Raw genomic sequence first — 26438 nt, 5'->3', positions numbered from 1 at the left:
CAGTGAGTGGTGTGGGGCATAAAGGGTTTTTGCCATTGCCACTGTGCGGCTGCTGCCGAGTGTGTGGCTGTGTACAAGGCATGCCTGCCCTTTGTGGGTGCCGCTATGAGGTCAGAACTAGTCTGTGCCCTGATCAACTCTTGAGCAGCCCTTGATTGATCATACATGGTACAGTCCAAAAATACAAATCGTGGGGTTTTCTAGTTTATGACCAATTAAGGAGAGCTGTAACTCTGTTCGTGGTCAAATGTTGGAGCTTGTAGGATAAGTTTGCTGTGTACTCTGGATAGATAATTATAATTGTCCAGTACAATTTTTGGTTGCCAAAGGACTTACCACGAATGTATTGTTAGCGAGTGACTTTTTGGTGTGTACACATTGTATACTAGATTATGTGAAAAAGGCATTACATTTAAAGTTTTGTACCGGTAGGGAGATTGGGCTGACTGCGTATAAAGTTCAATCCAATGATGGGATTTGTAGTAGGACATTTAAATCAATCCAAGGACACTCAACTCTTGGAATTATTGGGATAGTTTCCAGAGGTCTTAACAGATAGGTTGGGGGTTACCTATTAAGCTACCCGCTCGAGCTCTGGTGAGGCAGACACCCCCCCCCCCCCCCCCCGCCCCCCTCCCCCCCCCCCCATCTTTCAACTCCTAAGACGAAAGAGTTTAAGAAGATCATGGATTTCTTGCTTAATGACACTGTTATAAGGCTATCTGTGTCTCCATATGTGGTGCCCATCTTCCTTGCGCTGAAGCCCAACAGTAGGAGTTTTAGACAAGTCATTGATTATTGGATATGAAGCCAGAAGGTAGTTTTAGAACTGTGCCTCTACTTGACCTGCATAACAGTTTCACTTCATTTGCTGGGGAACACATCTTCACTGTGTTCAACATTAACCAGCCTTACTACCTGATACCACTTACGGAGAGTTACAAGCCAATGACTGCCTTCTGTATGGACGACAACCTGTTCGAATTTCACAGGGTGCCCCTCAAGTTGTGTACCTGTGTGGCCGTTTTATCTAGGATCAATGGATTGAAATTTAAATGTGTCTATAACTATCTGGATGATGTAGACATCTACAGTGCAAATTTTGAAGAACATTTTAAGCACCGCAGGGAGGTTTTATGGCAACTGAGAGAGGCTGGTTTGACTGTTACACACAATATGGTCACACTGATACAGCCACTGATATTGTTTTTGGACATGATTTCCCCACTACTTTGGAACTTCAATCACTCAACATTGTAAGTGATGACGAGAAGGGACCAACCATCATAATGGAAGAAGTAAAGTCTGCCACAGCTGCAGTAAAAAATGGCAAAGCAGTAGGTAAGATACAATACCGGGAGAAACATTAAAATGCTTGAACCAAGATGGAATAAGAGAAATATTGAGGTTATGTAATAAAATATATGACAGTGGTGAATGGCCTGAGAACTTTATGACAACAGTAATGATCCTATTACCAAAAAACAAGGAACCAAGAAATGCAGTGAGCACAGGACGATCAGCCTCATTTCACACGCAGCCAAAGTGATATTAAGAATAATTAATAAGAGACTTGAAAAAGTAATGGAGGAGAACCTTGGTGAGGAGGCAGTTTGGCTTTAGATGGAATACGAGCACTGAGATGCAGTAGGGCTCCGACGAATCTTGGGAGAAAGGTTTATTGAAATAGGAAGACACCTATATAAGTGCTTCATCGATCTAGAAAAGGCATTTGACAATGTGGCTTGGGACAAGCTGGTGACTATAATGAGGGAAAAGAGAGTGGACTGGAAAACCAGAAGACTTGTACACTCATTATTATCTGAATCAAAAAGCCTCAGTTAAAGTGAGAGGAGAAAGTACAAACTGGATCTGACTTGGAAAAGGAGTAAGAGAAGAATGCTCTCTATCACCTACCCTTTTCAACCTCTACTCGGAAAATATGATTGACCAATGCTCATTAGATGACAAAGGGGTAGAAACCGAGGAAGAAGAGTAGGGTGTTTGAGGTTTACTGATGACATGGTCCTTCTAGCCACAGGGGAAAAAGAATTAAAGGATTTAGTGGACACCACTGAAGCTAACAAAAAATTATGGAATAAAAATTAACATAAAGAAAACAAAAGTATTGGCATTAGAAGGAAATAAAGAAATAAAAATTATGCTGAATGGAGAACTATTACAACAGGTGTAAAATTTTAAGTATCTTGGAAGCAGGATAGACACAGACTGGAAGTGCAACACAGAAATTAAAACAAGGATAGCAATGACAAAAGAGGCATTTTATAAGAGAAGGAGACTTTTCTGCAGCAGTCTGGACAGATAACTCAGGAAAAAAACTCATAAAATGTTTTGTATGGAGTGTTCATCTGTATTGTGCTGAAACATGGACTTTGAGGAAGAAAGACAGAGGAAGGCTGGAGGCTTCTGATATGTGGACAGGGACGAGGATGGAGAGAATAAGTTGGAAGGACAGAGTAAAAAATGAAGAGGTACTGAGAAGAGTGGGAGAGGAAAGACAGTTACTACATGTATTAAAAAGAAGAAAAAGAAATTGGATTGGTCATATATTAAGATAGAATGACAGACTGATAAAAACAGTTTTAGAAGGTTATGTAGAAGGAAACAGGAAGTGAGGAAGGAAGAGATTTCAGATACTGGATGATGTGATGTACGGTACAACATACAGCAGCCTTAAGAAGGAATCAATGAATCACAGAAAATGGAGAGGCTAAGGGACTGTTAATATAGTAGAAAACTGATGATGGTGATGTCTCTGCTAAAAGTGTGACTGTGAACCAGCCGTGAACCAGTGCTGCATTCAAATTCTCAGTGCCACATAAGAAGATTCGTTGGCACGATCAATTCTTTTTTTTAGGAAATTTGTACCTGATTTTACCCACCTTGCTGCACCCCTTAATCAGCTACATCACAAGGGAGAGACGTTTAGGTGGGGCGACTCCCAGCAAGCTGCCTTTGATGGGTTAAAACATGCCATCGGTAATGCACTTGTGCTGGGAGTCCCCAATTTTAACAGGCTATTCATGGTCCAAACAGAAGCTTCCATTTCTGAGATCATGGAAATCCTGCTCCTGGAGCAGGAGGGGCATCAAACTCTTCCATATGGATTGTACGCGCTGTCTGGAACCAAACTTCACAACTCTGTATGTGAGCTCAGAGGTTCTGACCCTATTGTTTGCTCTAGAAAAATACAGATTTTATCTCACACACAGACACTCTTAATTGGAGATAGATAAGCAAGCCCTGAGTGGGGTTTTAACTATGCCACACTACACTGGTCACATAGCATGCTGGACTGTGAGAATTCCTGCCTTCCAATTTTGTGAGATTTATATATGGAGAACACAAAATCAGGTGGCAGATGCACTTAGTCGAATGTTCAATTATAAAGAGAAAGATGAGGCGGAAGAGTCTGTGAAGGAGGCAGAGGCAAATGGTCACCACCATCTTGACCCAGATCCCCTTTTGTTTAACAATCTGAAGAGGAGTAGCAGAAGGATAACCAGTTATGGAGGATTCTTCATTATCTGGAAGAGGGGCTTACAGTAAAAGGTTATTCCTTAGAGAAGGGTGTGTTTTGTTACTGCATTTGATATGAGGGAATGGCGAAGATCTACCTTCCTCATAGCTCGATAGAGGCAGTCTTCAGCTATTTCCATCTGTCGTTGTGCGGTTGACTCTTAGGGTTACAAAAAACAAAGGTTCAAATCAGTGAACACCTAACTTGGAAAGGCTTGGGCACTGAGATACGGAGGCTGGTTGGGAGTTGTCATGAATGCAAATCAGGGAAGCTGGATGTCAACATTAATATGAGCTTCCTGCAATCCACATGGGGGTTCAGACCCTATAACAAACTCTTTGTGGGCTTTTAGGACCCTTACCTCATACCCGAAGTGGTAATCAATATGTCTTTGTGGTTGTGACCACATTTGCTGGCTTATACCGAGTAGAGGAACCATCAATGCATTAAGTATTCAACATCTATCAGGCATCTTCGCCTGTTTTGGACTACCAAAGGTGTTGGTCAGTGACGATGCGGCTACATTTCCTCCATGTGAGTTTCAAAGATTTTGTTTCAGCAATGGAATTAAGGCATTTTACACCCACTACCTATTACCATCAACCACCATTCGCCAAGCGTATAAATAGAAACTTAAATTTGGCTGCTGTAATTTACCATTCAGGATCTCAAAGGAAATGGGATAATTTGCTCAACTGGTTGAGGCTGGCATTTAATATTGCATCTCATGAAATGCGTAGAACCACTCCAGCTAAACTCATGTTTTCTTTTGACGTCAATTCCGCTTTACGTAAACTCTGGGCACTGGCCGACCTGTTGCCAGTGTGTGTCAACCAGCAGGAATTAAAGGCAAATGGGAGGCTGCAAGAAGGCTGGAGATATAACAAAGAGTGATGTGTAGCATTTCTAGCAGTAGGCGACATAGTACATGTGAAAAATGTACAGAACTGGAGCAAAGTTGCCCAGGGAATTACAGGCAAAATGCTGCAGTGATTTGTGGGTCCATGCAGCGTTATTAAGGTTTTAACCCCAGTCAGCTATGTGGTCCAGGATATGCAAACACACAGGAAGATCTGGGCCAATATGAGCCTACTAAAGTTACGCAAAGTTGACGCAGAGGCCCAGTAGTAACAAAGAAATATTGTTGTTGTTGTTGTGGTCTTCAGTCCAGGGACTGGTTTAATGCAGCTCTCCACGCTACTCTATCCTGTGCAAGCTTCTTCATCTCCCAGTACTTACTGCAACCTACATCCTTCTGAATCTGCTTAGTGTATTCATCTCTTGGTCTCCCTCTATGATTTTTACCCTCCAAGCTGCCCTCCAATGGTAAATTTGTGATCTCCTGATGCCTCAGAACATGTCCTACCAACCGGTCCCTCCTTCTTGTCAAGTTGCGGCACAAACTCCTCTTCTCCCCAATTCTGTTCAATACCTCCTCATTAGTTATGTGATCTTCGCATTTAATCTCCAGCATTCTTCTGTAGCACCACATTTCGAAAGATTCTATTCTCTTCTTGTTAACACTATTTATCGTCCATGTTTCACTTCCATACGTGGCTACACTCCATACAAATACTTTCAGAAACGACTTCCTGACACTTAAATCTGTACTCAGTGTTAACAAATTTCTCTTCTTCAGAAACGCTTTCCTTGCCATTACCAGTCTACATTTTATATCCTCTCTACTTCGACCATCATCAGTTATTTTGCTGCCCAAATAGCAAAACTCCATTACTACTTTAAGTGTCTCATTTTCTGATCTAATTCCCGCAGCATCACGCGATTTAATTCGACTGCATTCCATTATCCTCGTTTTGCTTTTGTTGATGTTCATTTTATATCCTCCATTCAAGACACTGTCCATTCCGTTCAACTGCTCTTCCAAGTCCTTTGCTGTCTCTGAAAGAATTACAATGTCATCGGCGAACATCAAAGTTTCTATTTCTTCTCCATGGATTTTAATTCCTATTCCAAATTTTTCTTTTGTTTCCCTTACTGCTTGCTCAATATATAGATTGAATAACATTGGGGATAGGCTACAACCCTGTCTCATGCTGCTCCCTACCACTGCTTCCCTTTCATACCCCTCGACTCTTATAACTGCCATCTGATTTCTGTACAAATTGTAAATAGCCTTTCGCTCCCTGTATTTTACCCCTGCCACCTTCAGAATTTGAAAGAGAGTATTCCAGTCAACATTGTCAAAAGCTTTCTCTAAGTCTACAAATGCTAGAAATGTAGGTTTGCCTTTCCTTAATCTTTCTTCTAAGATAAGTCGTAGAGTCAGTATTGCCTCACGTGTTCCAATATTTCTATGGAATCCAAACTGATCTTCCCTGAGGTTGGTTCTACCAGTTTTTCCATTCATCTGTAAAGAATTCGCGTTAGTATTTTGCAGCTGTGACTTATTAAACTGATAGTTCGGTAATTTCCACATCTGTCAACACCTGCTTTCTTTGGGATTGGAATTATTATATTCTTCTTGAAGTCTGAGAGTATTTTGCCTGTCTCATACATCTTGCTCACCAGATGGTAGAGTTTTGTCAGGACTGGCTCTCCTGAGGTCGTCAATAGTTCTAATGGAATGTTGACCACTCCCAGGGCCTTGTTTCAACTTAGGTCTTTCAGTGCTCCGTCAAACTCTTCACTCAGTATCATATCTCCCATTCCATCTTCATCTACATCCCCTTCCATTTCCATAATATTGTGCTCAAGTACATTGCCCTTGTATAGACCCTCTATATACTCCTTCCACCTTTCTGCTTTCCCTTGTTTGCTTAGGAATGGGTTTCCATCTGAGCTCTTGATATTCATACAAGTGGTTCTCTTTTCTCCAAAGGTCTCTTTAATATTCCTTTAGGCAGTATCTATCTTGCCCCTAGTGAGATGAGCCTCTACAGCCTTACATTTGTCCTCTAGCCATCCCTGCTTAGCCATTTTGCACTTCCTGTCGATCTCATTTTTTAGATGTTTGTATTCCTTTTTGTCTGCTTCATTTACTGCATTTTTATATTTTCTCCTTTCATCAATTAAATTCAATATTTCTTCTGTTACCCAAGGATTTCTACTAGCCCTCGTCTTTTTACCTACTTGATCCTCTGCTGCCTTCACTACTTCATCCCTCAGAGCTACCCATTCTTCTTCTACTGCATTTCTTTCCCCCATTCCTGTCAATTGTTCCCTTATGCTCTCCCTGAAACTCTGTACAACCTCTGGTTTAGTCAGTTTCATCCAGGTCCCATCTCTTTAAATTCCCACGTTATTGCATTTTCTTCAGTTTTAATCTACAGTTCATAACCAATAGATTGTGGTCAGAGTCCACATCTGCCCCTGGAAATGTCTTACAATTTAAAACCTGGTTCCTAAATCTCTGTCATAATCTATCTGATATCTTCTAGTATCTCCAGGATTCTTCCATAAGTACAACATTCTTTTATGATTCTTGGACCAAGTGTTAGCTATGATTAAGATATGCTCTGCGCAAAATTCTACCAGACAGCTTCCTCTTTTATTTCTTACCCCCAATCCATATTCACCTACTATGTTTCCTTCTCTCCCTTTTCCTACTCTCGAATTCCAGTCACCCATGACCATTAAATTTTCGTCTCCCTTCACTACCTGAATAATTTCTTTTATCTCATCATACATTTCATCATCCTCTGCAGAGCTAGTTGGCATATAAACTTGACCCCTGGGCAACTTTGCTCCGGTTCTGTACATTTTTCACATGTACTGTCGCCTACTGCTAGAGATGCTGCACATCACTCTTTGTTATATCTCCAGCCTTCTTGCAGCCTCCCATTTGCCTTCCAATTCCTGCTGGTTGACACACAATGGCAACAGGTCGGCCAATGCCCAGAGTTTACATACAGGGGAATTGACGTCAAAGAAATAAAATAAATAAATTAATTAAAATATGGTGGAGGGAGGGGGCAGCAATCTTTCATCCCCCCCACCTACCCCTCCCCCACCCCTCCGGTTTTGTTTTTAGGAGAGGAGGTTGATAGGTCATAGCCAACCTATCAACTGTCCATGTCGCAAAGAGTCTCTGAAAGCACACGTGGTATGAAAATGCATTCTTCAATTGCACACAAGCACAGAACTGACATCTGGGTTAGAGCAGAAGCCTGCAGAGATAGAAGGTGTGACTGATGTGTGCCGAGTGGTTTGCAAGCCACACGTGTGCTTCCTGTGGCACAGCAGTGCAAGTTGGAGCTGCCAGCATAGAAGGAATGAGCTGTTGCAGTCATAGCCAGGGAAGTGCACCATAGTACACAACTATCAATGCTCGGACAAAGGAAACCACAGTCCTGGGAATGGTGGCCACATCAACCTCATCACCGACAGCTTAACAGCTTTCAGCTGATCGATAATGTGTGAATGTCAGCTAAGTTTTCTGGTTACTATGAAGACAGTGTTGTAATGGTCTATTTAGTTGCACTGCCAAGATAGACTAATTCAAGTGCTGTCTTGAGGACTGTGTTTTGAAAACCTTCGGCAAAAGCTGTTTGGTCAATTTTACTGTTATTTAAGTTAAAATCTGCCTAAGCAAAGTAGGAACTCAGCTTGCATTTAAAGTGAAGCAGCTTAATGACTGATTTTCCAGTGTCATGACTGTGCAGCCAATCATTGAGGCCATCAATTACCTTGGTATTAAATTGTGTAATACGGCTTTCCAAATCGATACTATTGAAATAATCTGCAGTTCATGCAGCTGTAATTGCAAGTTGCATTAAAAAACTGCTTTGCTATACTATCCCCTTACCAGCGCTGTGTAACGTACTTTGTTTTTCTCTGTTACAGGTGTGTGTGTGTGTGTCTATATATATATAATGGAAGGAAACATTCCACGTGGGAAAAATTATATATAAAAACAAAGATGAGGTGACTTACCGAACAAAAGCGCTGGCAGGTCGATAGACACACAAACAAACACAAACACACACACAAAATTCAAGCTTTCGCAACAAACTGTTGCCTCATCAGGAAAGAGGGAAGGAGAGGGGAAGACGAAAGGAAGTGGGTTTTAAGGGAGAGGGTAAGGAGTCATTCCAATCCCGGGAGTGGAAAGACTTACCTTAGGGGGAAAAAAGGACAGGTATACACTCGCACACACGCACATATCCATCCACACATACAGACACAAGCAGACATATTTAAAGACAAAGAGTTTGGGCAGAGATGTCAGTCGAGGCAGAAGTGTAGAGGCAAAGAAGTTGTTGAAAGACAGGTGAGGTATGAGTGGCGGCAACTTGAAATTAGCGGAGATTGAGGCCTGGCGGATGACGAGAAGAGAGGATATACTGAAGGGCAAGTTCCCATCTCCGGAGTTCGGATAGGTTGGTGTTGGTGGGAAGTATCCAGATAACCCGGACGGTGTAACACTGTGCCAAGATGTGCTGGCTGTGCACCAAGGCATGTTTAGCCACAGGGTGATCCTCATTACCAACAAACACTGTCTGCCTGTGTCCATTCATGCGAATGGACAGTTTGTTGCTGGTCATTCCCACATAGAATGCATCACAGTGTAGGCAGGTCAGTTGGTAAATCACGTGGGTGCTTTCACACGTGGCTCTGCCTCGGATCGTGTACACCTTCCGGGTTACAGGACTGGAGTAGGTGGTGGTGGGAGGGTGCATGGGACAGGTTTTGCATCGGGGGCGGTTACAAGGATAGGAGCCAGAGGGTAGGGAAGGTGGTTTGGGGATTTCATAGGGATGAACTAACAGGTTACGAAGGTTAGGTGGACGGCGGAAAGACACTCTTGGCGGAGTGGGGAGGATTTCATGAAGGATGGATCTCATTTCAGGGCAGGATTTGAGGAAGTCGTATCCCTGCTGGAGAGCCACATTCAGAGTCTGGTCCAGTCCCGGAAAGTATCCTGTCACAAGTGGGGCACTTTTGTGGTTCTTCTGTGGGGGATTCTGGGTTTGAGGGGACGAGGAAGTGGCTCTGGTTATTTGCTTCTGTACCAGGTCGGGAGGGTAGTTGCGGGATGCGAAAGCTGTTTTCAGGTTGTTGGTGTAATGATTCAGGGATTCCGGACTGGAGCAGATTCGTTTGCCACGAAGACCTAGGCTGTAGGGAAGGGACCGTTTGATGTGGAATGGGTGGCAGCTGTCATAATGGAGGTACTGTTGCTTGTTGGTGGGTTTGATGTGGACGGACGTGTGAAGTTGGCCATTGGACAGGTGGAGGTCAACGTCAAGGAAAGTGGCATGGGATTTGGAGTAGGACCAGGTGAAACTGATGGAACCAAAGGAGTTGAGGTTGGAGAGGAAGTTCTGGAGTTCTTCTTCACTGTGAGTCCAGATCATGAAGATGTCATCAATAAATCTGTACCAAACTTTGGGTTGGCAGACTTGGGTAACCAAGAAGGCTTCCTCTAAGCGACCCATGAATAGGTTGGCGTACGAGGGGGCCATCCTGGTGCCCATGGCTGTTCCCTTTAATTGTTGGTATGTCTGGCCCTCAAAAGTGAAGAAGTTGTGGGTCAGGATGAAGCTGGCTAAGGTGATGAGGAAAGAGGTTTTAGGTAGGGTGGCAGGTGATCGGCGTGAAAGGAAATGCTCCATCGCAGCGAGGCCCTGGACGTGCGGGATATTTGTGTATAAGGACGTGGCATCAATGGTTACAAGGATGGTTTCCGGGGGTAACAGATTGGGTAAGGATTCCAGGCGTTCAAGGAAGTGGTTGGTGTCCTTGATGAAGGATGGGAGACTGCATGTAATGGGTTGAAGGTGTTGATCTACGTAGGCAGAGATGCGTTCTGTGGGGGCTTGGTAACCAGCTACAATGGGGCGGCCGGGATGATTGGGTTTGTGGATTTTAGGAAGAAGGTAGAAGGTAGGGGTGCGGGGTGTCGGTGGGGTCAGGAGGTTGATGGAGTCAGGTGAAAGGTTTTGCAGGGGGCCTAAGGTTCTGAGGATTCCTTGAAGCTCCGCCTGGACATCGGGAATGGGGTTACCTTGGCAAACTTTGTATGTGGTGTTGTCTGAAAGCTGACGCAGTCCCTCAGCCACATACTCCCGACGATCAAGTACCACGGTCGTGGAACCCTTGTCCGCCGGAAGAATGACGATGGATCGGTCAGCCTTCAGATCACGGATAGCCTGGGCTTCAGCAGTGGTGATGTTGGGTGTAGGATTAAGGTTTTTTAAGAAGGATTGAGATGCAAGGCTGGAAGTCAGAAATTCCTGGAAGGTTTGGAGAGGGTGATTTTGAGGAAGAGGAGGTGGGTCCCGCTGTGACGGAGGACGGAACTGTTCCAGGCAGGGTTCAATTTGGATGGTGTCTTGAGGAGTCGGATCATTAGGAGTAGGATTAGGATCATTTTTCTTCGTGGCAAAGTGATACTTCCAGCAGAGAGTACGGGTGTAGGACAGTAAATCTTTGACGAGGGCTGTTTGGTTGAATCTGGGAGTGGGGCTGAAGGTGAGGCCTTTGGATAGGACAGAGGTTACGGATTGGGAGAGAGGTTTGGAGGAAAGGTTAACTACTGAATTAGGGTGTTGTGGTTCCAGATTGTGTTGATCGGAATTTTGAGGTTCTGGAGGGAGTGGAGCTGGAAGTGGGAGATTGAGTAGATGGGAGAGACTGGGTTTGTGTGCAATGAGAGGAGGTTGAGGTTTGCTGGAAAGGGTGTGAAGGGTGAGTGAGTTGCCTTTCCGGAGGTGGGAAACCAGGAGATTGGATAGTTTTTTGAGGTGGAGGGTGGCATGCTGTTCTAATTTACGGTTGGCCTGTAGGAGGATGCTCTGAACAGCCGGTGTGGATGTGGGGGAGGAAAGATTAAGGACTTTTATTAAGGATCCTTAATAAAAGTCCTTAATCTTTCCTCCCCCACATCCACACCGGCTGTTCAGAGCATCCTCCTACAGGCCAACCGTAAATTAGAACAGCATGCCACCCTCCACCTCAAAAAACTATCCAATCTCCTGGTTTCCCACCTCCGGAAAGGCAACTCACTCACCCTTCACACCCTTTCCAGCAAACCTCAACCTCCTCTCATTGCACACAAACCCAGTCTCTCCCATCTACTCAATCTCCCACTTCCAGCTCCACTCCCTCCAGAACCTCAAAATTCCGATCAACACAATCTGGAACCACAACACCCTAATTCAGTAGTTAACCTTTCCTCCAAACCTCTCTCCCAATCCGAAACCTCTGTCCTATCCAAAGGCCTCACCTTCAGCCCCACTCCCAGATTCAACCAAACAGCCCTCGTCAAAGATTTACTGTCCTACACCCGTACTCTCTGCTGGAAGTATCACTTTGCCACGAAGAAAAATGATCCTAATCCTACTCCTAATGATCCGACTCCTCAAGACACCATCCAAATTGAACCCTGCCTGGAACAGTTCCGTCCTCCGTCACAGCGGGACCCACCTCCTCTTCCTCAAAATCACCCTCTCCAAACCTTCCAGGAATTTCTGACTTCCAGCCTTGCATCTCAATCCTTCTTAAAAAACCTTAATCCTACACCCAACATCACCACTGCTGAAGCCCAGGCTATCCGTGATCTGAAGGCTGACCGATCCATCGTCATTCTTCCGGCGGACAAGGGTTCCACGACCGTGGTACTTGATCGTCGGGAGTATGTGGCTGAGGGACTGCGTCAGCTTTCAGACAACACCACATACAAAGTTTGCCAAGGTAACCCCATTCCCGATGTCCAGGCGGAGCTTCAAGGAATCCTCAGAACCTTAGGCCCCCTGCAAAACCTTTCACCTGACTCCATCAACCTCCTGACCCCACCGACACCCCGCACCCCTACCTTCTACCTTCTTCCTAAAATCCACAAACCCAATCATCCCGGCCGCCCCATTGTAGCTGGTTACCAAGCCCCCACAGAACGCATCTCTGCCTACGTAGATCAACACCTTCAACCCATTACATGCAGTCTCCCATCCTTCATCAAGGACACCAACCACTTCCTTGAACGCCTGGAATCCTTACCCAATCTGTTACCCCCGGAAACCATCCTTGTAACCATTGATGCCACGTCCTTATACACAAATATCCCGCACGTCCAGGGCCTCGCTGCGATGGAGCATTTCCTTTCACGCCGATCACCTGCCACCCTACCTAAAACCTCTTTCCTCATCACCTTAGCCAGCTTCATCCTGACCCACAACTTCTTCACTTTTGAGGGCCAGACATACCAACAATTAAAGGGAACAGCCATGGGCACCAGGATGGCCCCCTCGTACGCCAACCTATTCATGGGTCGCTTAGAGGAAGCCTTCTTGGTTACCCAAGTCTGCCAACCCAAAGTTTGGTACAGATTTATTGATGACATCTTCATGATCTGGACTCACAGTGAAGAAGAACTCCAGAACTTCCTCTCCAACCTCAACTCCTTTGGTTCCATCAGTTTCACCTGGTCCTACTCCAAATCCCATGCCACTTTCCTTGACGTTGACCTCCACCTGTCCAATGGCCAACTTCACACGTCCGTCCACATCAAACCCACCAACAAGCAACAGTACCTCCATTATGACAGCTGCCACCCATTCCACATCAAACGGTCCCTTCCCTACAGCCTAGGTCTTCGTGGCAAACGAATCTGCTCCAGTCCGGAATCCCTGAATCATTACACCAACAACCTGAAAACAGCTTTCGCATCCCGCAACTACCCTCCCGACCTGGTACAGAAGCAAATAACCAGAGCCACTTCCTCGTCCCCTCAAACCCAGAATCCCCCACAGAAGAACCACAAAAGTGCCCCACTTGTGACAGGATACTTTCCGGGACTGGACCAGACTCTGAATGTGGCTCTCCAGCAGGGATACGACTTCCTCAAATCCTGCCCTGAAATGAGATCCATCCTTCATGAAATCCTCCCCACTCCGCCAAGAGTGTCTTTCCGCCGTCCACCTAACCTTCGTAACCTGTTAGTTCATCCCTATGAAATCCCCAAACCACCTTCCCTACCCTCTGGCTCCTATCCTTGTAACCGCCCCCGATGCAAAACCTGTCCCATGCACCCTCCCACCACCACCTACTCCAGTCCTGTAACCCGGAAGGTGTACACGATCCGAGGCAGAGCCACGTGTGAAAGCACCCACGTGATTTACCAACTGACCTGCCTACACTGTGATGCATTCTATGTGGGAATGACCAGCAACAAACTGTCCATTCGCATGAATGGACACAGGCAGACAGTGTTTGTTGGTAATGAGGATCACCCTGTGGCTAAACATGCCTTGGTGCACAGCCAGCACATCTTGGCACAGTGTTACACCGTCCGGGTTATCTGGATACTTCCCACCAACACCAACCTATCCGAACTCCGGAGATGGGAACTTGCCCTTCAGTATATCCTCTCTTCTCGTCATCCGCCAGGCCTCAATCTCCGCTAATTTCAAGTTGCCGCCACTCATACCTCACCTGTCTTTCAACAACTTCTTTGCCTCTACACTTCTGCCTCGACTGACATCTCTGCCCAAACTCTTTGTCTTTAAATATGTCTGCTTGTGTCTGTATGTGTGGATGGATATGTGCGTGTGTGCGAGTGTATACCTGTCCTTTTTTCCCCCTAAGGTAAGTCTTTCCACTCCCGGGATTGGAATGACTCCTTACCCTCTCCCTTAAAACCCACTTCCTTTCGTCTTCCCCTCTCCTTCCCTCTTTCCTGATGAGGCAACAGTTTGTTGCGAAAGCTTGAATTTTGTGTGTGTGTTTGTGTTTGTTTGTGTGTCTATATATATATATATATAAAAAACAAAGATGAGGTGACTTACCTAACGAAGGCGCTGGCAGGTCGATAGACACACAAACATACACACAAAATTCAAGCTTTCGCAACAAACTGTTGCCTCATCAGGAAAGAGGGAAGGAGAGGGAAAGACGAAAGGAAGTGGGTTTTAAGGGAGAGGGTAAGGAGTCATTCCAATCCCGGGAGCGGAAAGACTTACCTTAGGGGGAAAAAAGGACAGGTATACACTCGCACGCACACACACACACACACACACACACACACACACACATACAGACACAAGCAGACATTTAATATATGTATATGTATATATATATATATATATATATATATATATATATATATAATTTTGGTCTTTAAATATGTCTGCTTGTGTGTGTGTGTGTGTGTGTGTGTGTGTGTGTGTGTGCGAGTGTATACCTGTCCTTTTTCCCCCTAAGGTAAGTCTTTTCGCTCCCGGGATTGGAATGACTCCTTACCCTCTCCCTTAAAACCCACACCCTTTCATCTTTCCCTCTCCTTCCCTCTTTCCTTATGAGGCAACCGTTGGTTGCGAAAGCTAGAATTTTGTGTGTATGTTTGTGTGTCTATCGACCTGCCAGCGCTTTCGTTCGGTAAGTCACCTCATCTTTGTTTTTATATATAATTTTTCCCACATGGAATGTTTCCCTCTATGATATATATATATATATGGGCCTTAATGGCCAAAAGCTATAATTGTGTGAATATTTTTGCTGTGCCTATTGCGACTCCGCATCATTACGGTTCAGGTTTTTTAATTCATTTGTTCTTTAGTCTTGAAATATTTGTTGCTGATAAAAGTTCAGGAGTTCATTTGTTCTATCTAAATTAAAAATTTTACTGATGTCAGCTGTTCAAAGATTTCTAAGGAATTTTGCTAGTTTATTAAGTCAAGATCTAGAGCTGCAGTTGCTGCATTTACTTTAAAGATTTGATCAAATTAACTCTTGGTTTGCGTTGTTCAAGAACCAATGTGTACAAGTATTTTCTGTAACATCTAATGAATGATTATAAGCAAAAATCTTACAGAAAAGACCACCCAAGGTTCCCTGTATTTAATCCACCCTGCTCGACTCCACTTAGTGCATTGCACAGGTTTGATAATCCACTTCATCCAGGGCTGTTTGTATCACTCAAAGAGTATGGTGATCTTCAAATTAGCTTGAGACGAATTCTTAGTTATGTGCCTAATACTTTCTTATGGTGTTGTTGACGGTATGATCCATGGTTGACCACTGCTCAGTTGTCTATACTATTATTAACATTATTGCTGCTGACTGCGGCTCTCAACTATTCCAATTTTGCCTGCACTACTGCCAAATCAGCTTTGCTTTTCAAGAATGACTGCTAGTTTTCCACAACTGTGAAGCAATACATCTAATAATTATAGTATCAAAGGCCAGCCACATCTCCATTCAAGCTGGATGCTTCATGGCATTCTACATGTAAAAAGTATAGATGATTCTCACACTGTCGAGCATTTCTCACAACTCTGTGGCAGTTTCTGCACTTTTCCGTTGTGACAATATTTATTTATCCTAGAAGGATTAATAATTGACAGCAATGCAATGAAAAAATATGGTTACAAGACGTTTTGCTGTTTTATGTAACCAAAGATGACTGACTAGTGACACTATTTTACAAAAGAAACAAGAGTAGGCTATATGATTTAGAAACATTAACTAAATATTACGTTACTATTTTTTTTTTTTTCAATATGTTTCCTGAGTGTGATTTACTGAGCATCACAGCAGAGATTGAGCGTAGGATAAGTTTTGATCATGGAAGAAATATAAGGTGAACGGAAATTCTGAAGCAAAATACAGTAACACAACTGGTTAGATTTTGACAACCACCTTTTAACTGCCCTTCATAAAAATAGTTATACTGTTTACTACAATATTACAGTCCTTTGTTTTCTTTGGAAAGACTTCTATTATCATCATCTGTCAATTATTATAAACACACACAAACTAACACTTCTGCAGAAGCACTGAAATGAAACCTTGAAATTTGTGTTGGCAGTATCAGCTGTGAGTCATCATGTGAATTAAGACAGAATGCCTGCTCATATTAGGAGCAAATGTCTTAAAATTTAAAGGAGTTTCTTTGGATCATAATAAAGTGACTATTAGAGTCTAAAGTGATCACAACCTCAAAATGACCTGAGATATTGTAAGCAAATCATACATCATTTACTATGGCAAACAACGTGAAACACAAAAAATTAATTAACAAAGGTGATGTGCTATCTCTGATTAACTAAAGATATCACAGTTCGTATATTTCAGCAAATGTACCTGTCACCTTCAAAGATAGCATTATTCTGTGGGCTGTGCTAAGTTACCACACATCTGTTACCACTAAAAAGATTTTGTATTCCAGGTAAAATCATTAATAACTATCTCAACATAATAAGTAAGGACAAGTACATTATATATGTATACATTTATATGCATCACTGCAAATCTTGGGGAGACACGAATCAGTAAGTTGACATATATTGCGAATTTTCATTCAATAATGTCATATGGTACAATGATCTGGGGTAACTCTTCTTTAAGAAAGGAAGTCTTCACTGTTCAAGACCGTGTTGTAAGAATGTTATATAGGGTTTACCCATGATCATCTTGTAGATATCTGTTGAAGGAGATGGGCATTCTAACTAATGCTTCACAGAATATTTATTCCCTAGTGAAGTTTGTTTAAGTTCAAAAGGAACAATGATGTACGTAATTATAATACCAGAAGGAAAAAGATATTCATTGCCCCATGTTAAGCTTACCTTAAGCGCAAAAAGGGGTGCACAATGCTGCAACTAAAATTTATCATCATTTAGCCAGTGATATAAAATGTCTGACGGACAGCAAAGTAGTAGTAGCATTAGCATTAGCAGCAGGAGTAACAATAATAGTAGTCAGTCATCGTCGTCATCAGCTTGAAAAGTTCCCAGCACCAGACTGGGTTTGTTTGGCACATAAGCCTCACTACGAAGTCCTCTTTTCCTACCATCTTTCTGTGGTCACTCTGGTCCAGTCTTCACCTCTTTTTTCAATGTACTCCTCCACACCTTTCAGCCATCTATCACTTGGTCTTGCTTTTGCTTGTTTCCTTCGCATCTCCACTCGTGTTTCTTCTTGGAAATCCCCTCGCTTTCCATTCTCTTTACGTGCTCGTACCATCTTAGCCTTGATGTTTCTATCCTGTTTCTCTAATAGCCTCATCCTTTCATTCCTCAGTCTACCTCTCCTTGTTACTCCCATTCTGAGGAACTTCTTTTCACACACCTGTAATCTACTTACATCTCTTTTCTTGATTACTCATGTTTGAGATGCAAAGATCAATATTTTGATGTACTAACTTTTGTATATCACTTCTTTGCCTTTTTGTGGAATATCTTTGTTCCAAACCAGGTTCCTAACACTTGGCAAGAATGCTTCTGCCTATCTGCCATGTTCACTAATCTCGTCCTGATTTGGGATGTTTCACCTTCTTCAATTGTCACCTCCAATCCTTATCCCACTAGTTGGTCCATCTTTCTTTCTAGCTCTAGTCAGGATCTCACATCTGTTAACATTAAATTTCATCCCACATTATCTCAAAGTTTCTTCCCACATATGCAGCTGTTCCTGAATCTCCTCCTCCCTGTTTCCCCAGATTATCAAGTTATCCATGAATACCATTGCTTTCATCTTGTCTTCTCCAGTTTGTGTGTGTGTGTGTGTGTGTGTGTGTGTGTGTGTGTGTGTGTGTGTGTGTGTGTGTTTTTAGTCATTACCTCACATAAGACCACAATGAAGAGGAGAGGTGACAGTGCACTGCCCTGTTTCACAACACTTGTTTCCTGGAACCAATCTGTCCTTTCATTTCCCACTTTAACCCAACTCTCACTTCCACACTACATCTCCTCCCATCTGCTGTCTCTTTTTCCACTCCCTTCTTTTTCTAGCGCTTCCCGGTAAAGTAAAATCTGAAAACAAACTCAAAAAGTTTTTTCTTGACAATTACTCCTGTTATGAAGAAGAATTTCTATTACTGTAATGTGTAAAAGGTGGTATATTTATTAACAACAACAACAACAACAACAACAACAAGAGTTATTAAATTCATCATATAGTAATATTTACAAAGTAATTTCCAGGAACACTAACTGTCAATGAAAACTTTTTCACTGTGAGCCAAATAAATAAAGTGAAGGGAGGGTGTTTTCCTGCATATAGGCACCATCGATTAAAAAGGAAAGGAAGTCCATAAAGTGTGGGTAGTTCCCATTTTCCAGCACACAGATGCCACCTGGTTGAGGGTTTATAATTGTCTACTGAATATTATCCTTGATCCGGCTGACTTAAACCCAAGATGATTATACAGTGCCAAAACCTGCTCTACAATGTGCGCACGTGCAGGTTTCTCTATTTCAGTTAGTGTACACAGTAAACAGCAACAGTTGTATTGTGTCAACAGACAGGGATACTCAACAGGGATTCTTTCTGTTAAGAATCCCTGTCTGTTGACACAATACAACTGTTGCTGTTTACTGTGTATACTAATCGAAACAACACAGAACTCTATAAATTATACTCCACTCCAGTTCACACCTGCACTAAAATGTAATAAACAACAGAAATGTTCATGAAAAATGAAAATACCACAATAATCGACTGTGAAGATTTCTTATTATAGTGCATTATTATGCACAATGAACCTGCCGAATCTGGAAAGGCCAAAATCACTAATGGGAGGGATAGGGAGGTTGTCACAATTTAGTGGAAATACACTACTCAACATATAATTACTCTATACACCAACAATCACGTAACAAGATTTCACAATTCGTGATGTACACAGATAGATCCAGATAAAAGCAAGAGCTAAACATTTTGTATGGGCCACACAGAAGCGAAATGAGAACACAGGCATATTTGGTATCAGTTTGGTGCTACCCAGATTAACAAACAGTTTATACATCGCTAAGAGAATGGTGCACATCTTCTATCAATGGTGCAAGCTCATCGTAAAGCAGAATCAGAAAATTAAAAATAAGTAAATTACCAGAGCGATGAAATATTGAAAAAAATATACGATGAAATATTGGAAAAATATAACACACTTGTGCAGAAATGTTGAAGAAAAAAATGTACTGACGGCAACTGCAAAAACATGTGGTGCCAGTTAGTTTTGCAATTTATTATAAACATACAGTAATGATGATGGGGGCGTATCACAGACAGAATGTACTTAACATGATACGAACACATTGCCACAAGTTCCCTTGGCGAAGTAACCTGCAACATTTCTTTTAGAAGCTTTTCCTTTTCTTTCTCAAATGCAATGTTTACACATTTATTATCCACCGCATTGTATATTCTTACCATTAAAACAGAGCTTCCTTAATGTTTTCAGATCTATTTCTTCGGAATTTAATAGGTCATCGAATTCTTTTATTCTGAAAAAAAAAAGGTATTGGTCGATAAGATCATTTTCTGTGTGAACGACAAGTAAGGACAGTATCTGCATGACAGTTGTATACCTCGCTCTGTAAGCAGCCATAATTATGCAGCCAACTGAGTTTTGGAAACACTTGACACCCGATATGCGTATTGTCATGAATGCCAAGTTAAAGAACATCTGCGTTACGCGACGAGTCTAGGTACACAGCCTGTATAATTTCGAGAGTATATTTATATTACCCATACAATGTTTTTTCCGTACTATCTATATTTCTCATGAGAACCATTACACTATTTTTTCTCGTAAGCGCACATCAAACAAAAGACATTTCTTGTCATTTTTGACATTATCGTAAACGTTTTGAAAGCGACAGTTCTGGACGAATCAAAACATGATTGACATTATTGTGTTGTGATCACCTTGTGAAAGAAGTTTTATGAAATGATGAATACTCAGAGCTATCAAAAGTAGTGGATCTTTTTATATGAAGTGTATTATACACTACATATATTGTTTTGACAGTGATGAAAAATGCTGTTTTTGTAACTAAATGTTTGTTTTTATTTGCAGGTTAATAAACAAGTAGAAGCAAGTACTCCTCATGACGATGCTGTCGTTTCTCGCACCTTGTAAAGACAGTGAGCCAGAAACGTTACTAGAACTGTGTTTTAAATTTGTTGTGAAACGACCAGATACTATATGTACAGTAGACCCATTCACTAAAGATTATAGACTTAGAGACGACCTAGCTCTTCCCAGTGAAATCTGTGAAAATATTATTCACTTTTACCAGCAAAGTGGAAATATAGTAGATGATAAATTTGTCAATATATTCCAAAACCCTCACACAACCAGATTAAAACGAGTGAGGTTAAGGAATTCAGCAATCACAGATGATGGACTTTGCGCCTTATTGAGTCATAGATTGATTGAATTAGATCTATACAATTGCATTAATATCACAGAAGGGTCATTAGCCCATATAAATGACTTTGGTAATAGTTTGTTATCGCTAAGTGTTGGATCCCAGGTTCACATTTTGCCTGATACACTGTATTCTGAAGATTCCCAGAAGTTGCCTGAAGCAAACAAAAGAAGTGCATACCAAGAAAGAGGCTACATATTACGCGCACCTAATCTTCGAAAACTGACTGTAAAGAACCTTTATGTTCCTGGAGAGAAATTATACTTTCCGTTGTTACTGCATTCTCTACAGAACCTTGTATATCTTGATTTGTCCAATTGTTTTGACTTAGGAGATCTGTCATATCTATGTGACTTGAAAAACTTGTCAACACTTATACTGTACAATGTTCAAAGACTGCAAGATGCAATAGCTTCAGTATGTAGGATAACCAGCTTAAGGTGAGTGCATTTATGTTTAATTCCTTGTAATTTAATGTGAATTGGAAGTTTTGGGTTGGAGCACTAACAATGCATGATTCAATTGCAAGCCTTTTTGTATAATTCTCATTACTTTGAAGCCCCATTTTTCTCCTAATATGAGAAGATAAGTTAGTATATTTTTGCATCGTTATTTTAGCTTGGGTATTAATGAGTAACTGTCTCTCAGTGGTAGAGTGCCAGACTAGGGATTCAAAGATATTGAGTTCAATTTGTGGTCAATTCTATGATTTTTATCCATCAGTTATCAGGTCTTTCTCCTCTGTCAGCGTCTACTGTTGTGAGAAAGTTAACTGCACCATAGTTTGTAGTCCATGTTAAACTATATGTCCCCTCATATATGGCAGGATAAGTCAGTTAAAAGGGAGATAAAGGCAAAGGCGTACTACTTCCAACAGGACATTCTTAGTAAAGTTATCAGATGTTAAAGCCATTTTTATTGCTGATAGCTCCCCCACCCCATTTTTAATTAGTTGAGATAGTTGTAATGATGGTGTTGTCCCGATAAATAGGAGGAAGGTTTTGATGTTTCCTTGTTTAAACCCAAATTAGTTCGGCCTACCTGGAATAACATTTTTTGCAAGAAAGTTTTGAATTGGATTGCAGCTACTTTCTCCAAAACTTTAGACACAGTTGGAAGAAAAGTAAAAGGGCAACAGTTCCCCATGTCTCCCTTGATCCAGTTTTCAGTTAAGGCCTAACTCTGGCAGACTGTTCAAAAGATTGGTTGATTATTTGAGTGGAAGTGCTGTTATGTGTGACACTGTTTTAATCATTAGTTGGTATCCTCTTCCACCAGGTGTTGTTTTTAGTGGTGTTATAACATCCACCCACTCCATTAATAGTCATTGTGCTTTGATGTTAAGTGCCATTTATGTCAAGTACAAGTGTTGCTGTTGTTGTGGTCTTCAGTTTGAAGACTGATTTAATTCAACTTACCACAAGAATCTATGAGTAAAATATTCAAGCGATAACAAGAAATTAAGAATACACGCACTTATGTTTGGGAAAAGCTACAACTCTTCTACTTGAGGTTATTAGTGTCTCAAATGTTAAATTTCTTATAGATAGAGGGGCAGAAAAATGTCTTCATATTACACAGTATTCAGAGTGGGTTGCAAAAGATGATTCTATTAAAAACTGGGGAGAGCCATTAATTGCTTCTTAATAAGGATTAAGAGAAACAAGATGAATAGATACCAGTATACAATCCATAAGGCAGCAATATTAATAGTCATTTTATCAGGAACAAATATGGATGGGCTACTAACCACATGCTCTGTAGACAGCAAGACGAATGAAAGTCTGCAATCCTCGCAAACAAAAGTGTTATGAAAGACACACACACTGCCTGCCTGACAGCAGTTGTTGACTGGTGACTAGAGTGCTCAGCCGGCATGTGGTCAGTCTGCAGGATCATCTTAATCTCAGACTCGAAGATTCAGAACCACTGAGATCTGGCCTGACATTGCTGAGAGCAAACCTCCATGAAGCCTTATTACATGTCATATGTGTCACCATACTCTTCAGGGCCTGGCAAGTCAATGTACAAAGGGTAAGGTTGTTGAGATCCTATTGCCTTGTGTGAGCTAGTATGACATATTATGCCCCAGAAGAGAGAGTATTAGGAGTGGTGAACTGAGGGACTGAGAGCATGGGTACAGGCCATGGGGCATGTCCAGCCACTTTTACACCCACACCTTCCTACAGGGAGTTTGCTTAAGTAGACAGTAACATGGACTGTAGTGATTCAACTTTTTATTTATGGACAATACGTAACCTTAGGATCTTAAAGTGTCTGTGGAGTTGGAAGGGAATTTAAGTAAGATCAAATATGATTTATTTGCCACACGTGTGGCAAAAAAGTAAAGACCAAATACAATTTAAATCAGGCCATGTGCTTTACTACAGTGGAGCAGAACTGGAATAAAATTGAGGTGTAGACTTTAGTATGAAGAAGGAACCTAGGAACAATATAAATGGTATGGAAGGAATCTAAAAAAGAAGAGAGATTCTAAATAAAAAATGCTTATATCTTGTGTGAAAGTCATCAAGCCTTTGCATCAGGCTGCTCACATTGTGATGATGAGCTAGAACCCTCTATGAAGAGTTACAGGATATAATAAATGGAAAAGGGTAGTAAATCCCATTACAAGATGATGATAGTGGGAGATTTGCATCTGAAAGTAAGACAAAAACTTAAGACATATTCAGTAGTTGGAAATTTGGTTATATGAGAAATGACAGGCATCCTATACTATTAGAGTGAGCTGAGAAGAGTGACATATGTGCCCTTAATACATGTTCCAGAAGAACACAAATAGAAAAAGAATTTGAGAAAGAAAAAGTAAATGCAAAATGAAATTGGCTACATTTTATTAAATAATAAAAAAATGTACAGACCATAAATCAGTTTTGATTTCCAGGTGAACATAGCAACAAAAATAGATATGAAAGAAACAAGCAGGAAGACAGAAATTTAGAATATTAAACTTTATTGAAGGGCAGGGAGGGGTAGAAATTAAATAAATTCACCATCTTGGTAAATTAAGTTAATACAAGCCCACCCAGTTAGCCATGCGGTCTAATATACTGCTTTCCGGGCGGGAAGGCGTGCCGGTCCCCAGCACGAATCTGCCTGGCGGACTAGTGTTGAGATCCAGTGTGCTAACCAGTGTGTGGATGGTTTTTAAGGCGGATTTCTATCTGCCTCGGTGAATGCAGGCTGGTTCCCCTTATTCCGCCTCAGTTACTCTATGTTGGCGATTGCTGCGCAAACGCTTTCTCCACGTGCGCGTACACCGTAATTACACTACCACGCAAACATTGGAATTACTTTTGTCTGATGTGAGGGGTCTACTGGGGGTGAAACCACACAATCACCCTGGGTTCGGTGTGGGGCGGCGGTGGGGTGAGTGGACTGTTGTAGCCTGTTGTGGGGTCATGAACCACTGAAGGGCTTCGGCAGTCCGGTAGGCTGTCCGTCGTTTCTATGTCCCCAGTTCCATCCAGTACAATAGAAGGTAATACAGACATAGATGAAAGCAATTATTATTTAACATAACTACTGCTGCTGACTTCAAAAGATGTTCCACTTATTTACATCTACATCACCATACATCCTCTGAAAACGTCTTGAAGTGTACGGCAGAAGATACTTCCTGTTGTACTGTTTACTAAGGTTTCTTCTGATTCTGTTCAGAAATGGGTAGAATGGTTGTTTAAACACCTCTGTGTACATTGTAATTTGTTTAATATTTAAAAATTTAATGAATATTATATTCATGATTTAAGGTTAGTTATTCGTACCTGTAATAGGCTATGTTGAGTGAGTTTGTGTCTACTTACAAGCATCTGCCAGCTCAGTTTCTGCATCATCTCCGTGACACTCACCCATGGGTTAATCAAACCTATGACAATTCGTGCTGCCCTTCTAATATATGTCCAATATCCCCTGTTTAGTCCTATTTAATACTGGCCCCACACACACTTGAACAACTTTCTGGATGGGTTGCATGAGTATTCCACCAATGAACCAAAGTCCTCCACCTGCTTTAACTACAACTGAGTCATGTGATCATTCCATTAAACATCCTTACAGATTGTTACACCTAGGTATTTGAATGAGTTGGCTGAGTGCAGCTGAGACTGTTTGATACAGTATTCATCAGATATTACATGGGTTATTTTTGTGTGTGTGTGTGTGTGTGTGTGTGTGTGTGTGTGTGTGTGTGTGTGTGAGAGAGAGAGAGAGAGAGAGAGAGAGAGAGGTGCACAGTTTTACATTTAAAGCAAGTTTACAATCTTTTCACAACTTTGAACTCCTATCAATACCCAATTCAAAATCATCTGCAAAAAGTTTGAGATTAGCCTACTATTAATATTGTCTGCAAAGTCATTAATGCACAGCATGAACAGCAATGTTCCTGTACTCCCCTGAGGCATAACTAAAGGTATGTTTACATCTGTTGAGGGACACCACCTTATTTCAGGCACCTTCAGCACCAGGCAGGAGTGTTTGCAGGAAGGTGTGTGTTGTGTTGTGGTCTCCAGTCCAGAGACTAGTTTGATGCAGCTCTCCATGCTACTCTATCCTGCGCAATCTTCATCATCTCCAAGTAATTACTCCACCCTACATCCTTCTGAATCTGCTTAGTGTATTCATCTCTTGTTCTCCCTCTGTTTTTTACCCTCCATGATACCCTCCAATGCTAATTTGATGATCCCGTGATGCCTCAGAACATGTTGTACCAGCCAATCCCATCTTCTACTCAAGTTGCGCCACAAATTTCTCTTCTCCCCAATTCTGTTCAGTACCTCCTCATTAGTTTCATGATCTTCCCATCTAATCTTCACCATTCTTCTGTAGTGCCACATTTCAAAATCTTCTATTCTCTTCGTGTTTAAACTAATTGTCATCCATGTTTCACATCCGTACATGGCTACATGCCATACAAATACTTTTAGAAAAGAATTCCCGACACTTAAATCACTTAAATCGATACTTGATGTTCATCAATTTCTCGTTTTGAGAAACCCTGTTCTTGCTGTTGCCAGTCTACATTTTATATCCTCTCTACTTTGACCATCTCCAGTTATTTTAATACCTAAACAGCTAAGCTCATCTACTACTTTAAGTGTCTCATTTCCTAATCTTAATTCCCTCAGCATCATCTGATTTAATTAGACTACATTCCATTATCCTCGTTTTGATTTGCTGATGTTCATCTTAATCCTCGTCTGAATAAAACTGACCATTCTGTTCAACTGCAGGTTCTTTGCTGTCTCTGACAGAATTACAGTGTCATTGGCGAACCTCAGAGTTTTTATTTCTTTTCCATGGATTTTAATTCCTACTCCAAATTTGGAAGAAACAAAAAAGAAAGAAAGAGAAAAAACTCCCAATCTTAAGGTGTACTACATACTGAGGGGGTGAACTGCTGTTGAAATACAGCACTATTTGTCTCCCAGTTGTATACCGCTTGCTGAGGCCTGCAGCACTGTAGCTGGGTTGGCACTTGTTTTGCTAGCAGCTTGTGGGATCCCTATGTAGTGACCTCACTTCACATTTACTCCTGATGGGCACATTACCATCAGTTAGTAATTACACTCATCAGACAGAGAGCTTGGTTGATGAGTCTTACCGAGATGACGTCTCAGAAGAATAGTAACAGGGCAGTAGTCCACCATAACACTGTCAATGCAATCAAGAGAGCAGAAGGAATCATGGAGAAGGTAACCTCTTTTTATATTTACAAGGCATTGAGGGTATTTATGGGTCCTTGTGAAGTGTTAGACAGCTTC

General features: G+C 41.8%; 2 protein-coding genes across 5 annotated transcripts in view; one reads left to right on the top strand and one right to left on the bottom strand.

Annotated features, from left to right (window-relative positions):
- LOC124730383 (TBC1 domain family member 13) overlaps positions 1-19871 on the bottom strand; it is a 237540-nt gene extending 217669 nt beyond the window's left edge. For all 3 annotated transcript variants that reach the window (XR_007008528.1, XR_007008753.1, XM_047248505.1), the window contains exons 1-2: positions 19810-19871; positions 19652-19725 (exon numbers count right to left, since the gene is read on the bottom strand). Coding sequence is in view for 1 of the 3 variants with exons in the window: in XM_047248505.1 (XP_047104461.1) it covers positions 19652-19725; positions 19810-19829 (94 nt within the window). In the remaining 2 variants the exon portion in view is untranslated. The remainder of the gene's footprint in view (positions 1-19651; positions 19726-19809) is intronic.
- Positions 19872-19895: 24 nt separating this feature from the next.
- Positions 19896-26438, top strand: part of LOC124727630 (protein zer-1 homolog) — a 178004-nt gene continuing 171461 nt past the window's right edge. The window contains exons 1-2 of one of the 2 annotated variants that reach the window (XM_047248494.1): positions 19896-19929; positions 20301-21095. In XM_047248494.1, the coding sequence (XP_047104450.1) occupies positions 20332-21095 (764 nt within the window). In that variant the 5' untranslated portion in view covers positions 19896-19929; positions 20301-20331. The other variant, XM_047248485.1, reaches the window with a different exon arrangement.

Source organism: Schistocerca piceifrons, chromosome 1 (assembly GCF_021461385.2).
Source record: "Schistocerca piceifrons isolate TAMUIC-IGC-003096 chromosome 1, iqSchPice1.1, whole genome shotgun sequence".
Taxonomy (NCBI): domain Eukaryota; kingdom Metazoa; phylum Arthropoda; class Insecta; order Orthoptera; family Acrididae; genus Schistocerca; species Schistocerca piceifrons.
This window is presented reverse-complemented; position numbering and strand designations above follow the sequence as displayed.